General features: G+C 40.6%; 1 protein-coding gene and 1 long non-coding RNA gene across 10 annotated transcripts in view; both read left to right on the top strand.

The window, feature by feature from the left end:
* LOC144302611 (uncharacterized) overlaps positions 1-10,521 on the top strand; it is a 44,349-nt gene extending 33,828 nt beyond the window's left edge. Inside the window, exons 4-5 of the long non-coding RNA XR_013369553.1 lie at positions 5,979-6,115; positions 8,984-10,521. This is a non-coding gene — a long non-coding RNA (uncharacterized LOC144302611). The remainder of the gene's footprint in view (positions 1-5,978; positions 6,116-8,983) is intronic.
* A 2,808-nt stretch (positions 10,522-13,329) lies between these two features.
* ATP13A4 (ATPase 13A4) overlaps positions 13,330-15,839 on the top strand; it is a 111,377-nt gene continuing 108,867 nt past the window's right edge. For 3 of the 9 annotated variants that reach the window (XM_077880115.1, XM_077880117.1, XM_077880116.1), the window contains exon 1: positions 13,346-13,746. In XM_077880115.1, coding sequence (XP_077736241.1) covers positions 13,684-13,746 — 63 coding nt within the window. In that variant the 5' untranslated portion in view covers positions 13,346-13,683. Of the gene's footprint in view, positions 13,747-15,839 lie in introns of all 9 variants that reach the window. The other 6 variants (XR_013369547.1, XR_013369546.1, XM_077880114.1 and 3 more) reach the window with 3 other exon arrangements.

The following is a 15,839-nucleotide window of genomic DNA, read 5'->3' as shown; positions in this document are numbered from 1 at the left end:
TTGTCTGGACTTTGAAACACCAAAAGTGACTGGCACATGCAGACTGTCCTTTGCCACTAAACGTATATAAAATATGAAGCCACTAGAGGGCAGAGTTATCTCACTAAACCAAGGCGGGGTTTTTGTTTTGTGAAGCCCAAGCCAGTTTATAACATAATCCAGATCAAAATCCTGAGATTGCCATCAAGGTGGCTTCAGTTACTTTAACAAGACAATAAACAAAGGCAGGGATGCTGTAAATTTGGACCAGGCAGTTCCCAATTACCATAATAAACACTTTGTATTCACACTGCTTTTTAAAGACTGAACTTTTAATTTTAAAATAGTTTTCAATTTACAGAAAAATTGTGAAAATAATACAGCCCTCTCATATGCTCCAAACCCAGTTTCCCCTGTTGTTAACATCCTGCTTTAGTGTTTTATATTTACCACAACTAATGGCCCAATATTGACATAGTGCTATTAAGTACAGTGTATAATTTATTCAGATTTTCTTAGTTTTAACCTAATGTTCCTCATTTGTTCCAGGAAACCATGTCACATTTAGTTTTCATAACTCCTTAGGCTCCTCTTGGCTGTGACAGCTTATTGAACTCTCCTTGTTTTTGATGACCTTGACAGTTTTGAAGAGTACTGGGCAGATATTTTGTGGAATATTTTGTCCCTCTATTGGGTTTTGTCTAATGTTTTTTTTCATCATTAGACCCGAATTATGAGTTTTTTTGGGGGGGACATTACAGAGGCAAATGCCATTCTCATCTCATCCTGCAAAGGGCACATACCACCAACATGATTTATTATTGTGGATATTGACCTCCATCACCTGGCTGAGGCTGGTCAGGTTTCTCCACCACAAAGTTACTCTTTTTTTCCTTCTTTCCATACTGCACTCTTTGGAAGGAAGTCGTCACTGTTTGCAGCCCACACATGAGTGGAGAGCAATGGAACCCTCCCGGAGGTAGGGGATAGTATCAACATGAATTATTTGGATTCTTCTGTATAGAAGATGTATCTCTTCTCCTTGATTTATTTATTTACTCTATCCTTTATTTACATCAGTGTGGACTCACGGATATCTATATTATACTTTGGGTTATAATCCATATCCAATTTTTAAATTTTGTCACTCAGATTGTTTTAGCTTTGGCCACTGGGAGATCTTTAGTTGCTCCAATTCCTTATAGATATATCCTCACCATTGTTTTGTTTTGTTTCTAAGCCCTTTATGTTTTGGCACTATAAGGGGTTTCAGGCTCATCTTATGTATTTGTTGCTCTAGTCCTGGAATCAGCGATTTTCCCAAGGATCCCTGGATATTTTTACTGGAAAATGATATTGGAAACAAAGATCTGAGTGCTAGGTTTATGGTCTCTCATGCACACATTTTACGTACTTTTATTCTTCTAACAGCACTGTAAAGTTATAAGGCTTGTATTATAGATGAGCCGTCTTGACAGCCTTGCATAGGCTCCCCCATTTGGTTGTAGAGTCTGGTCTCACATCCGGATTTGGGGTGACTGTAAACCCATATTCCTTTCAGTATGTTCAGAAATAATGGCTAAAGCAAGGAGGAGTCTCCATTATTGCATGCAATTGGATGAACAATTTTGCCATTAATTTTACTTTTCCCCTCAGAGAAAGAAGGAGCTTTTGTAGTAGAATCAACTGTTTGCCAAAGCTCTTTGGTAGTCAAAGTGAGTGATGGTGCTTCTGGTGCTCCCAAATACAGAGGACACCACTATGGACCTTGGATCTCAGGCAGGCTGCCTTGTCCAGCTGGGCTCACTTGATCAGAGGAAGTGTGTGTGGGGGGGTCTGTCTAGAGGACCCTGGGCAGGCTGTGAACAGGACCAGGGCTAATCAGGTTTGGAAGAGGCAGGGACTGGAGGGGAGAAAAGAAACAAGGGACATTACAGAGATGAAAAATTCTGGAAGAAATAAACATCCTAGCAGAAAAGAGAAGGCTTACGGCATGGGAGCTAAATTTCCATTTCTTGGGCAGTTGAGAGAGTTTGGTGCATCCTTAATGAGGATTCATTTCCTGCCACCAAGTGAGGTGCACAGCTTCTTTATTTCAGTATTTTCTATACAACTGGGATAAACTTGCATTACATTTCCAACTCCATATCCTTGGAAATAATACTCACTTCTAGCTTGTGGATGCCTTCAAAGAGAATGACCTTCTGAAGCTCCCACTGGGAGCAAGAAACTTAGGCTGTAGCAGAGGTTAAGAAGAACCTAAAGAAATAATGCTGTAGCAAAAAACATGCTTAATATATTTTTTTCTGATTATAATATTAAAGCATGTTTATTATAGAATAATAGATGATACAGACAAATGAATAAAGCAAAGAATTATCCTAATCAGAGACATTCACTATTGGGGCTTTGTTCTATTTCTTCTTTTCCTTTTTTCCGTTTTTTTTTTTTCCTTGTCTATGCATTCGTGGGTAATATTGGGCTTGTGTCGCATGTAATACTTTGCATTTTGCTTCTTGCTTAATATTATTTTTTTAAACATTCTATTTATGTATTCATGAGAGATACACACACACACACACACAGAGGCAGAGACATAGGCAGAGGGAGAAGCAGACTCCCCAAGGGGAGCCTGATGTGGGACTTGATCCCTGGACTCTGGGATCATGCCCTGAGCCAAAGGCAGAGGCTCAACTGCTGAGCCACCCAGGCGTCCTTCTTGCTTAATAGTCAATTACCTTTTCCACATTACTAAATATTCCTTTAAAACTTGATAGATGTGTAATACTCCACCAAATTGGATATATTTAATTCGAACTATGCTGTGATAATTTTTTGTATACATTCTTTTTGAAGATAGCCAAAATTATTCCCTCCAGAACAATTCTAGAAGTGGAATGAAGTGATGATAATAAAAGTGTCTACCTCATAGAGTTGATGACTGGAAAATGAGGTGAGGTGAGTTAGCTTTCACCAGTGTTTGGTACAGGCAAGCAGTCAGTGAATGTTAGGAAGGATTATTGTAAATATATTCCACTTGAAAAATAGTAACAAAGTCTTCCATAAAACTCCTTTTCATTCTTAATATGAGCATATTATCAAACACTTTTTTTTTTCAAACACTTTAATAGTAATTGAAACTACTGTGAACCACAACACTAGGCTTTGGGAATGACAGCTGGGATAAGAGATGGGGTCTTGGCCAAAGGGATTGAAGAAATTAGCAGTAGCCCTCCCAAAGTGTGAAGGGGTGAGAAAAATCTGGGAAGGGAATGGTGAGACAATTCTCACCGGTGGATCTAATGGGAGAGTAACTAGGGCGTATGCTGAGATACCTAGTGTGTACATGTATGTGTGTGCATGCATGCATGTGTCTGTATGTGTGTACATGATATTGTGAAATCAGTTTTGGGCTGCACAGATTATTGAGGGACGAATACAAGCTAAGTGGGGTCACCAGTGTTTTGAGGAGGGAGGCTAGGCCAGCTCCTGTCCAGATAGATATATGGAATGTTCAGCGGTGGACAATGTATAAACTGAAGACCATCTGTTCTATACAGGACTTATAAAGATCAAGGCAAAGAAAAGGCTGGAGATACAAAATTAAAGACAATCAATGAGGTAGTAAATTCTAATAAATGAAACTGGAATTTAGAGCAGCAGCAAGAAGAGTAGGTTAAGAAACAAAAGGCAGGTTCCAGAGAACCACAGCCTAAAACACATCTATATTACCTGGTGGGGAAGAAAGCGCTTGACTTGTCAGTAACTGCACAGGCTTGTGATTTGAGGATGCAAGCATTCCCTCCTCTATGGCCCTCATGTCCATTACCTCATAGATGCTCAATGATGACAACCTTGTGGTTTGCCTCTCATGGAGCACTAAAGTCTCCACTGGGCAGTACTAAGTGCTTTACAATGTCTCGAGGATGTTCTAGTGTACAGAGGAGGAAACTGAGGCTCAGAGCAGTGAAGAGACTTATTTAAGGGCACATGATGGAAGAACAAAAGGCAGGAAGTGGATGTTTCCCACCTCCTATCCCACAATACATGGTTGTTCCATAGTGTTTGGTGTGCAAGCTGTTGGCTGCCAGATGCCAGCAGAGTGCCAGCTGGGGAAGGTGCCCTGTGTGGTGGGAGAGAAGAAGAAGGCCAGACCCCACAAAACAGAGTGGGAACTCTGAGTGAGTCTTAGATCTGTCAACCTCTAAAGCTCCTTCCCATGCCAAGACAATCTGTCTCTGAATTTCTCTCATTTAAGGAGCTGAGGTTGCCCTCGTTAGACAGTGAGACTGGCCGAGGTCGGCTATGATTCTTTCCCTTTTTTGTGCCCTCTGATGGTCTTTCAAAGGCCCCCAACATCCCAGGACCTCCCAAACTGCCCTCCCTTATATGAAACCACTCCTTCCAACATTAAGAGCTTCACAGAAGTCAGAGCACGCAATAGCGGCAGCAATGTTTGCTGCCCATTGACTCTGTGCTAAGCGCTACCTGCGCCTCTTCTCTCCCAGCTTCTTGTCAACTCCAAGAAATTAGGAGTCAAGGAATTTGTTCTCAATCACACTAACCAGAAGTGGCAAGGTAATCATTAGAGCCCAAGGTCTCTGACATTAAGGCTAATACCTTCTTCTACTTTATTGAAGTATAATTGAATTACAATAAACTGGACATATATGAAGTGCAAAATATGTCAGGTGCACACCTGTGAATTAGTCACCACAATCAAGAGGATGGAAGCCCTTACTCTTAACTAGTAGGCAACAGCTTCCATTTGTAACAACCCAGCCTTCTGTGTGACGAGAAGTCAGGTATTTGAAGATGACCAACTTGCGCTTTCTAAATCTCCTATTCCTCAAGATAAGCACCTTCATAAGTTTCTACGAATGCACCTCATAGTACACAGCTGAGTTTCTTTCATCAGCTTGTTAACCCTCCTATTGGGTTTTTGCCCAGGTAATTGCTTATTTGGATGATTCCCCAATCTGTCAGAAGCCATCCAAGCTTTTGTCATGAAGACCATAGGCTGGTACCAGGCCTGCAGGTGGCAGCCAGGAAAGCCCATTGCAAGGCCCAGGTAGGCAGGATGGCCAGGGTTGGGAGGTCTCCTGGTTAGCAAGTCCTGCCCTGAATGCCGTCGCACAAATAGGCTGATACCCTTCAAGTAAGCAATCAATTTGTATGTATCTTAGATTAATAAAAACATTTAAATTGTCTTTTTCCTCCATTTATATATATGACAAAATTTCCAAGTACAATTTATCTTCGATTTCTACTACTAAATTTATATTTTTTAGATTTTTATATTTAGTATCTTTTCTTTTAAAATATTATTATATGTTTTCTTTTTTAAAAAAAGGTTTTATGTATTTATTCATGAGAGATACAGAGAGAGAGGCAGAGACACAGGCAGAGGAAGAAGTAGGTTCCCTGTGGGGAGCCTGATGTGGGACTCAATCCCAGGATCCTGAGATCATGACCTGAGCTGAAGGCAGATTCTCAACCATTGAGCCACCCAGGAGTATGTCTTATAAGTTTTCTGACACTAGGCTGTACATATATACATTATCGAGCCATCTCATAGAATAGCTATCTCCTTATTTACCTTTTTTTTAAAGTAGTGCAAGCAGGGACGCCTGGCTGGTTCAGTTGGTTAAGTGGCTACCTTTGGCTCAGGTCATGATCTCAGGGTCCTGGGATTGAGTCCTGAGTCAGACTCCCTGCTCAGTGGTGGTTTGGCTTTTCCCTTTCTCTCTGCCACACCCCTCACATCTGTGCTTCCTTTCTCAAATAAAATTGAAAAAAATATTTAAAAAAATAAAGTAATGCAAGCGTAACATAACCTATACTTGCAAAAAATGTGGATCTTGTGTATCGTCTCCCAGAGAATCTGATTTGGTAGGCCTGGATTTGGACCAGGGCTTGTGGAGTGGAAAAGCTCCTGAAGTGACTTGACAGCTACCACTGGTAAAATAACCTCTGCCATTCAATGCTGCCTCTTGCAGGGTGAAGGAGAAATACACAGAGCAACAATGATGCATACAACCAGCCAACTATGAGAGCCCTGGAGCCAGGGAAGACTGGGCTGAAGTCCCAATGGGGAAAGAACAGTAATACTCCTATGGCAGACACAAGAAGAAAGGTGTGTGTTTCATAGGGACTTGTAAAGGAGGGAAGTGCCAAGACAGTGGCAGCTCCCAAGCCCCTCTGGAAGAACAGAGACTAAACTGGAGGCTGGAAGATTTATTTTAAAGTTGTGTTTGCATGGCAAACACAATGTTCACTTACTTGTTAATTTGAGGTGCTTTGACAGATTAATGGAGGCTTCCGGGTAGGAAAAAAAAACTCAGAGAGCCCCCTCTGATGCCACACTAAATGGGGGAGGGTCTGAGTACTACGAGTACCTTAGTTTCACTTTCCACTCTTTTTTTCCATCAGGAAATTACATATTCCAGGGTCTTGAAAGATATATATAATATGGACAAATAAAAGCTATCAACCTCATTAGTTGTGCATTTCAGTCTTCTCCCAAAATATCATTGACTGATCTGCTAGAAAGTCTCCTACTTTCTGTGCAGCTTTCTTGTTGATGAAAGCAATGACCAGCATTGAGTGGATACCAGGAAGGAGGTAAACAGAGGGGCCCGATGGAAGTCCTGGCTTTGTGTCCCTCTCTTTCCATCTCTGGCAGGCATCTGTTCTTGATTCCCACTGGGTGGCTCACGACCTTGTGCCTGGGTCATTCTGGGCCCATGGTGGAGGTTCTGAACCCAGCCCTGCCTGGTTTTCTATTGCTCAACAACGTCACACTCCCTGCTAGAGTGACCAGAGGTGGTGCCCTGATTCTGTCTGGTGGCCTACATTGAGTCCATATCCTTCCTAGAACTTAGGGCTAGTCATTCTCTTGGCTCTGACCTCAAACTTGAATCTCACCCCAGGCCTGAGGTCTCTGGTTGGGATTGGTCACTAGGGAACTGACTCCTGGAGCCAGCTTTTTGTCTAGATTTCCAGGTATCACTTGCCTCATGGCTGGACTCTATCTACTTGCTGGGAATGTTCCACTTCTGTCTTATGTCCTTTCCCCCACCCTCCTGACCAACTGCTCTCTTGAACTATAAGCGAAGATTGCCTAAGTTTCAGTTGCTTGCTATATTGAACTTCCTTTGCTAGTCTCTGTGATTTCGTCAGTTCCCCAAGCACTCCTTTCTTTACCCCAGTGGATGTGTCCAATGCCATGTCCCAGACCCTCTCTATCCTGCTTAAACAGTTGGATACACCCTACAGTTCCGTGACATGGTCATAGCCTTACACAATTGATGGGTTCTGGGAATTTTTTATTTAAATCAAACTTTTCAAATGAAATTCTCTTCTAAGTATTCTAGAGAGAATGTTTCAAATATCTTACTCTGATTCTTTTACAAAAGGTGGACAGCAATACAGTGCTACATGAACACTTGAGTCCCTGATTTGAGTCCCATCTCTCACAGATTGTACCCTTGGGCAAATCATGATATAGTCTTCCTGGAACTTTTTCCTCACTTGAGAAACAATGAGGCCATTTTAGTAACTTCTAAGTCTGTGATTTCTTTTTTTTTAAGCTTTATTTATTTATTTTAGAGAAAGAGTAAGTGGGGGTGGGGGCACAGGGAGACAGAGAGAGAGAATCCTCAAGCAGACTCCCCACTGTGTAGGGAACCTGATGTGGGTCTCTATCCCAGGATCCTGAGATAATGACCCGAGAGGCATCCAAGAGTCAGCCACTTAACTGCCACCCAGGCTCTTCCTGTGGTTCTTAATAGTTGTGCTCTACCATGTATTATTTTGTATTTTTAAATTTCTAGCTTAAAAGTTCTCAAAATTAAGTACACTGGCATGAAGTTTCTGCCTGGAGATTTACTCTCTTGGCTTTTTAAATTATTATTATTTTTTTAATAGACTGTCCTTCATGACCTGGAATTATCACATTAGTGGTCAACTAAGGTAAGCTCCACAGAAGAGAAACCGCTTTACCTCCAGAGAAGAAGAGTCTTTTATTTTATTTTTGGAAATAGCAGAATGCAAGGGGATGGGGCTTTTCTAAGTGTGGATATATGGGCCACTGCAAGCCACCTTAAAGAAGGTCAGACCCCAGTGCTAAGTACAGAGAACCAGGAGCAATGCCTCTGAGAAATAGAGACAGCCATTAGCCAGCTCTTTTCTTTGGTAATTAATGGGGAAGCCCTGTTTCTTTGTATTAGACCCTTTAATCTAAGGGTTGCTAAATGTTTTACAAACATTAATTAATTCAATTAAACTTCACATCACCACCTTGAGGCAGGTAATTCCTCTTTGGGACATCTCATCTTTGCTTGCTCCAGTATCATGCACACATTTTGCATTAGTGCAGGCTAGGCTAACGAACAATAAGAGTGAAACCTTGAGTTTAGATAAAGTTCCACAACTAAAAATCTCAAGTACTCTATAAAGATCAGTTTTGGATAATGGGGATTGAAGAAGAAGCTTGAGGCAGCTCATTGCCAATGATGGCAAGGCAGCAACATTGCGCATGTTTCAGGTTCCACTCCATGCTGAGGACACATGACCTTGAACAGTTCTTTGTGACCCATTTGTGACTCAGTTCCTCTAGTTCTCAAGTGGGGGCAATAATATTACTCACCTCCGTACTTCACAGAGATGTTGCAAGGAGTAATGTTTGTAATATGCTGTGGAGTTCTCAGATGAAAGGTGGAAATTAATATATGATGAAACATTATTACCATTTATCTTCACACCATCTAAATGGGTTAAGCTAGTGAAGTATCAGCATCCCCACAGTCCTGGCAGAGACTAGTACTGCCATTATTCCCACTTAACATCTATTATATACACCCAAAGAGGTTGAGAATTGCTCAGAGCAGCAGGCTTGCTCCTGGGATAAAGGAAAGCAAGCCAAGATACCAGATCAACAAAGAGGTCGCTAATTATTTATTTTCTTCTTCTTTTTTTCTTTCCTTTTTCATTCTTATTTTAGATGGAGTGTTTAAAAGCAAATGAGTGCAGAGGAAGAATCTGGGAATGGCTGAAACAACTTTTCTTCGGACTTTCAATTCTAAGTCATCAGCATCTGTGCATGATTCATAGTCCCTGAATGAGCTCATGGGCAAGTCCTCCTCTGTGCCTTTGCTTTCTGTCTCCTTTTTCAATAAGGTTTTCCCTACTTATCTAACCCAGCATTGAGCTCTTTACCTCCATGGAAACTTCCTGGCCTCACTCTCTACCTCAACTCCCTCTGCCACTCTTTTGTAGTTATTAGCACATGCTTTGGAATTTATATTTTGATGCTGGTCTTACTTTCCAGCAGCCTTAACTCTTCAAGATCATATTCTATTAATCTCTATTCTTTATCTAGTACAATTCTTGGCTTACTGAAGTTAATCAAGTAAGTATTAAATAAATGAGTAAGTGGAATCCATCAGCAAAAGGATAAGATACAAATTCAGACCACACCAAATCCATATCTGCTATTCTCACCACGCTGTATCATACCTGTGAAGCACATGTAGTGCAGAATAGAAATATTGAACAAGCAAAATTGAAGAGAGACAGACTGATTTAAATTTTAAGTCCCTTCAGGTAAATACCAAGGAACACAATTGCTGGATCGTATGATAAGATGTTTACTTTTGTAAGAAACCCCCAAACTGTCTTCCAAAGTGACTGTACCATTTTGCATTTCCACCAACAATGAATGAGGAGAGTTCCTGTTGCTCTGCATCCTTGTTAGCATTTGGTGTTGTCAGTGCTTTCAATTTTGGCCATTTTAATGGGGGTACAGTGGTATCTCGTTTTAATTTGCATTTTGCTAATGGCATCATCAAATTGTTGAAAACATATGTCCACATGAAATTTTACACATGAATGTATGCAGCTTTATCTGTAATTGCCAAAACTTGGAAGAAATCAAGAGGTCCTTTGGGAAGTGAACAGATACATAAACTGTGGTACATTCATGCAATGAAATATTATTTAACTCTAAAACAGAATGAGCTATCAAGGCACAAGAAGACATGGAAGTAACTTACATGCATATTACTAAGTGAAAGAAGTCACTCTGAGAAGCAACATACTGTATGATTCTAACTGCATAGCATTCTGGAAAAAGCAAAAACTATTGAGATAGTAAAAGAATCAGTGGTTTCTAGGGGCTAGGAGACACATAGGGATGAAATAAAGGGAGCAGAGAGAATTTTGAGGGTAGTGGAACTACTCTGTTGGTGGATATATATGTCATTATACATTTGTCAAAACTCACAGGATGTATAACACTAAGAGTAAACCTTAACATAAACTATGGTCTTTGGGTGAAAATGATGAGTCGATGGGGCACCTGGGTGGCTCAGTGGGTGAGTGTCTGCCTTTGGCTCAGGTCATGATCCTGGGATCCTGGGATCAAGTCCCACACCAGGCTCCCCCTAGGGGGTCTGCTTCTCCCTCTGCCTATGTCTCTGCCTCTCTCTCTATCTCTCTTTCTCTCTCTGTCTCTCATGAATAAATAAAAATCTTAAAAAAAAAAAAGAAAAGAATGAGTTGAGGTTGGTTCATGGATGGTAACAAATGGATCACTCTAATGGGGGTTCCCAATAGTGGGGAAGGATATGTATAGGGAAGAAGTATATGGGAATCTTCTGCTCAATTTTGGTGTGAAATTAAAACTGCTTTAAAAAGTCTATTTTTTAAATGAAAAGAATACACTTTCCAAGAGGGAAATTGAAGATGTAACTTCCAGTGTCCAAGGGAACTCTCCAAAGGTATACATTATCTAGAAAGACTGAGTCACTTTAGAACCTACTTATGCAACGATTCCTATATTTACACACAGGCTGATCATGTGAAATGTGCGCATTTATTGACATCAATTTGCCCTCACTGGTTACTCATTGTTTTAAGTACACACGTAGGCCTCAAATTCCAGACCTCCCAGAATGCCCTTGATCTGTATTTTTTGCCACCTCTCACTTCCCTCTTCTTCCGTCATACACATACCCTGGTTACTGTAAAGGCGATGGACACACTCTGGACAAGCCTGTGTGTTTCTCCTCCTGATGGTTTCCTCACTTCAAATACTTTTTCCTGTGGCCCCACTCCCATTCTGAGCTCTAACATCTCCATCTATTGCCTGTTTTCAAGGCCTTCTCAAATGCTTCTTCCACACAAAGGCTTTCCTAGCCAAATAAAGGCAACTCCCTTGCAGAACACTTTGGATATGCCAAATAAACGTGCATAGCATCTGGAAGAGTATCACCCATGAGGTCATGCTGCCAGAAAGGCACTGGGATGTTTTACTATTAGAACTCCTTGAGGAATGTGAAGAAACTGTCACTGTTTCAAAGTCCGCAGTTCTCCTGGGCAATGTTATTGGAAATGATTTTCTATGGATTTTCCTGGTTTTCACAAAAGTTTTTTTTTTCTTTTGTGTTCCTAGAGATGGATTTTGCTATTCGAGTGTGGTTTAAGTATTGTTATTGCACAACCAGATTGATTGCTTGAGTGAAGTAAGTTTGTGTGAGGGTTTTCCTTTAACTCTGAATCAGTTACACACTCATCTTCACCCACAATGGTGCATAAGTTGCCAAATGCGTCCAGGAACCTAGCCAGAAGGCAACAGTGTGAGGATTACCAATTATGGATGCTAGAAGGAAACACTCTTCTCTTACCTGCACACCAGCACAAGTATGGTTTCACCACTTCACATAGTAACACTCCTCAACCACAATAAATTGAGATCAAGTGTGAAATCTTGTTTTGTTTATTTGTCTGCTAAACATTGGAATGACTGCTGGCTAGAATTCTAACATGTTCACTTAACTTTTTTTGAGGTATAATTTTTTGTTGAGACATAATCATATTCATAAAATTCACCCTTTAAAAGTATAAAATTCAGTGAATTTTAGTATATTCACAAAGTTGTGTAGCCACAACCACTATCTACTTCCAGAACGTTTTCATCCCCCCTAAAAAAATCCCATATTCCTATATTTTGATGTTGTGATCAAATGCCAATTTCACTTATTTATTTGATTAAATTGTGCTAACAGTCTTTGGAAATTCAGTGAATAGTATATATATATTGTAATTAATATTATAATAGCTTAGCATTTTTTAATGTTTATCTTGCTTATACTTTATTATTTGATCAAGGTTTTACATGTGCATACGTGCACACACACACACACACACATACACACACACACTGTAGTCTTGGTCTTTTTAGGGCTACTAGGGCCAGATTGGGGATATTAGTGCCGAGAGTTGTAGCTTGAAGGAATGAGTGGGCACAGCGAAGGTAAAAATAAACTCAGCTTTATTTGAATACATACTGTTTCCCATGGACTATTCCTCACTTATGTGAGGAAATGGAGGCTTATGAAGTTTATGGAACTTATTATCCTAAGATGGCATAAGTAACCTACCTTGGTTCACAGCCCAAATTCAAACTCAGGCTCTCCAAATTCAGAGCACACACCCTTAACTGCTATGCTCTATTGCCTGCTGTTAAATTGGACATTTAATTTAATTATACCAACAGCGCTTGATCAGTGCTGTGCAATATGCTTTCACAAGTCCTCATGCAATGCCTCATATTACTGGATGAGAAGAGACAGCTTCTGTAGGCAAAATAATCACATAGCTCAACCAATGTGAACAAGCAGCTCGAATCCAGGGTTCTCTCCAAAGCCAATATGGATGTGTGTTCCCCTACATCATGTTGAGACTTCTGACAGTTATCTTAGACTTCCGTTCCAGTTTTCATAATAACAAAACACCCTCTATCATATTTATTTGCATGTTTGAATTCCTACATCAGTCTGAGGGTTGCAGATGTGTAGTCCTTATGCTCAGATCATGTATGTTGAATGGATACGTGGTTAAATTAAAAAATGAATCTTGCCACAAAGTCACTCGAATATTTGATTCCTAGACCTCCTTAAGAGTTTAACCACCAACATTTCAGTGAAAGGGGAACTCATAAAATAGTGTGATTACACCTTTGTTCTTTCTCTACGTTTTTCACAAAAGCAAACTTAATTCCACATACACATTAAGTCAAATGCTTTTTGCATACACAAAGAAATGTGGCTACAAATAACTTTGGAAGAGGATTAGTCCTAACTTGTGTTTTTTTTTTTTAAGCAAAATGAATGAGGATACTATTAAAAGCTGGTGCATTGGGGCTTTTATTAATGGAATAAAATCTGCAGCTCTGTTAGCCCTCCCTACCCCCAATTCCTTAGCCTCTGTGAATAAAGCAGTGACCTGGGAGCTCTTGAGCCCGCTCCCCCACTCCTTGGAAAGGTCCTGCCAACTCCGCATTGTCCTGTTGGATTTGCAGTCAGATGTCTTATGCTGGCAGGCACTGGGCAGGCAATGAGTTCTTTCCCTGGAAGTTGGGCACAAAAAGACCGGCATGGGAGCAGCCTGTTTTGGGACAGCTGCTCTGAGACAATGCAGTAAGCAAGGCAGAAATTCCTCCGAGCAGAGGGTGACTCGTGGGAGGAGTTCAGTTTGCTAAGTATTGTCATTTGCTGAGAGTAGGTGTGTGCTCCAGAAGGAGTCTTAACCTGGAGGATCATTAACTCTTTCTATCAGCTGGTGAGTTGCGGTGGCTCGGCAAGTTGGTCCTGGAGGCTCCTGCTCAGGAAGGCCAGGGAGGAGGAGTGGAATCACTTTTTCATGGGGGACCAGTTTGAGAAGGGCCAGCATGCTCTGCTCAATGAAGGAGAAGAGAATGAGATGGTAAGATTCTAGCCACATACCCTTCTTCCCATTCCCCAGCCTCCAATACTGTCCCCCTACAGGCACACACACGCATGCATGCAAACTCTCAGACACACTCACATGATCCTCTGCAATTTGACTCTGGTGTTATGTGAAAAAAAGGTAGTGTCCAAGACATCTCTCTCTCTCTCTCTCCCATAAATGTAATTTCTAACAGCAGAAATTGGCTGGAATTAAAACTGTCTTCATTTTATCAAGAAGTTTTCCTTTTTAAATAAAACAGAAAGGGAGAGAAGCACAATGCCATTTTATGATGATTTTTTGAGCCTCAGGAGTCTAGCGCGTTCTGTTCAGAACTTGAATAATTTCAGCAAATCCCTACTATTATGAGCAGTGTATGTCTTGATAGGAAGAAGTGGAACAGCCACGGTGAGGTAGGAGTGCAGCTGAGTCTCTGTCTTCTCTTCAAGTATCTGTGTTTACAAAGAATGTTGGAAGGGAAAACATAAAATATTAACAATTATCAGCCTATAAATTTCTCTGTTTACTTCTAAAATTTTGCTTATAGGTCTTTAGCTAAAGAGATTAGTTACAGAAAACTTTCTGTAGTTGACTGTCTCTTTTATTTTAGATGTGTTTCTCCTCTAGGGAATTATAGGAAAATCAGAGATGATTCTTATGTTCTTGCTGAATTTAAACTGTATTTCTCAATTACAATGTAATCAAGAGAGAGTTAGAAATGTGTACTTCTGGTTAATAAGGCCTTTCTGCTAATTGTGTAAGCATAGTCTTTTAAGCCAGTAATGCTGTAATTAAAATGTTAAAATGTGATACTCCCATTCTATAATAGCATTCTATCTTCCTGGAATTAATATAGAAATAACAAACCCAAAAGATATTTATTTAAATTTTTTCTTGGTTAATTGCTTTAGCCCTGACTATTAAATTCTTTGTTCCTAAACTGGTCTTTCAAGTTTAATCTGCTTACCTGTTCCTATAGCAACAACATTTTTTTGGACCTTCAGGAGTAGATCCCTTCTGCTATCAAAGCTGAAAAAATTATAAGGGAATAAAAGACACCCAAATCAACATGGGCTTCTTAACCATCTCCTTACTTCTTTCACATTGGACTGACAATGACAATTATTTTTAGGCCCTACACAAATATCACTAGAAATGACTTTCTGACGCTACGTTCGCTACAATCCTTACTTCTCCAAAATGTTTTCTTTGGAGGGTCAATATCCTATTATTCTGTATATAAAGTTGAAAATTTGACCCTCATCTGGAATGCTCTTCACCAGAAGGCAGGGGCTCCTCCCTCACATCCCCAGATGGAAACACACCCACTCTTTTCTCATACACTCATTTCTGCTCTTTGACAATTTGTCACTGAATAGTCATTAACTGTGATCCACTTGCTGGCAGACATTCCTCGTGCTGGGAAAACGACTGTCCTCTAGCCTACACACTGCAGCGTGTGATTTTGTGCAGTTCATCTTCATAAGGGCACCACCCAGTGCATCAGGGTGTCAACTTCATGTTGCATACAGCTGAAAGTCCAGTTAGGACAGGGCCTTTGGTATGGAAAGGGGCTCTGTGTTTTCTGGACCGGATTCGTTTGGCCAGCAGTCTTAGCGGAGGTGCGGCCATTAGTATGCAGTCTTGAGCTCTCCATCTTGTTCCGCCTGGAGAAACCTGGCCACCTGCCTGTTGCTGTGTCTGCCTCTGTCCCTTTGTAACTCACTACTCCACCCCCCACCCCCTGCCCAGAGCTGTAAACATCCAAAGTTCTGAAAATCTCTTTTTATTCATTTATTTATTTGGTTTTGATAGAGTATAATTGACATACAATGTCATGTTAGTTTCAGGTGTACACTATGGTGCTTTGACACTTCTACACATTATGAAATACTTACCACAATAAGTGTGGTCACCATCTGCCACCATACAATGTTTTTACAATATTATTGACTATATTCTCCATGCTGTACTTTTAACCCTGTAACTTTTTCATTTTGTAAATGGAAGTTTGTACCTCTTTGTCCCCTTCACCTATTTTGTCCACTCTTCCAGCCCTCTCCCCTCTGGCAGCCATCAGGTTGTTCTCT

The sequence above is a fragment of the Canis aureus genome, chromosome 31, assembly GCF_053574225.1.
Source record: "Canis aureus isolate CA01 chromosome 31, VMU_Caureus_v.1.0, whole genome shotgun sequence".
NCBI lineage: Eukaryota > Metazoa > Chordata > Mammalia > Carnivora > Canidae > Canis > Canis aureus.
Note: the sequence above shows the minus strand (reverse complement) of the source record. Positions and strands in the feature narration are given on the sequence as shown.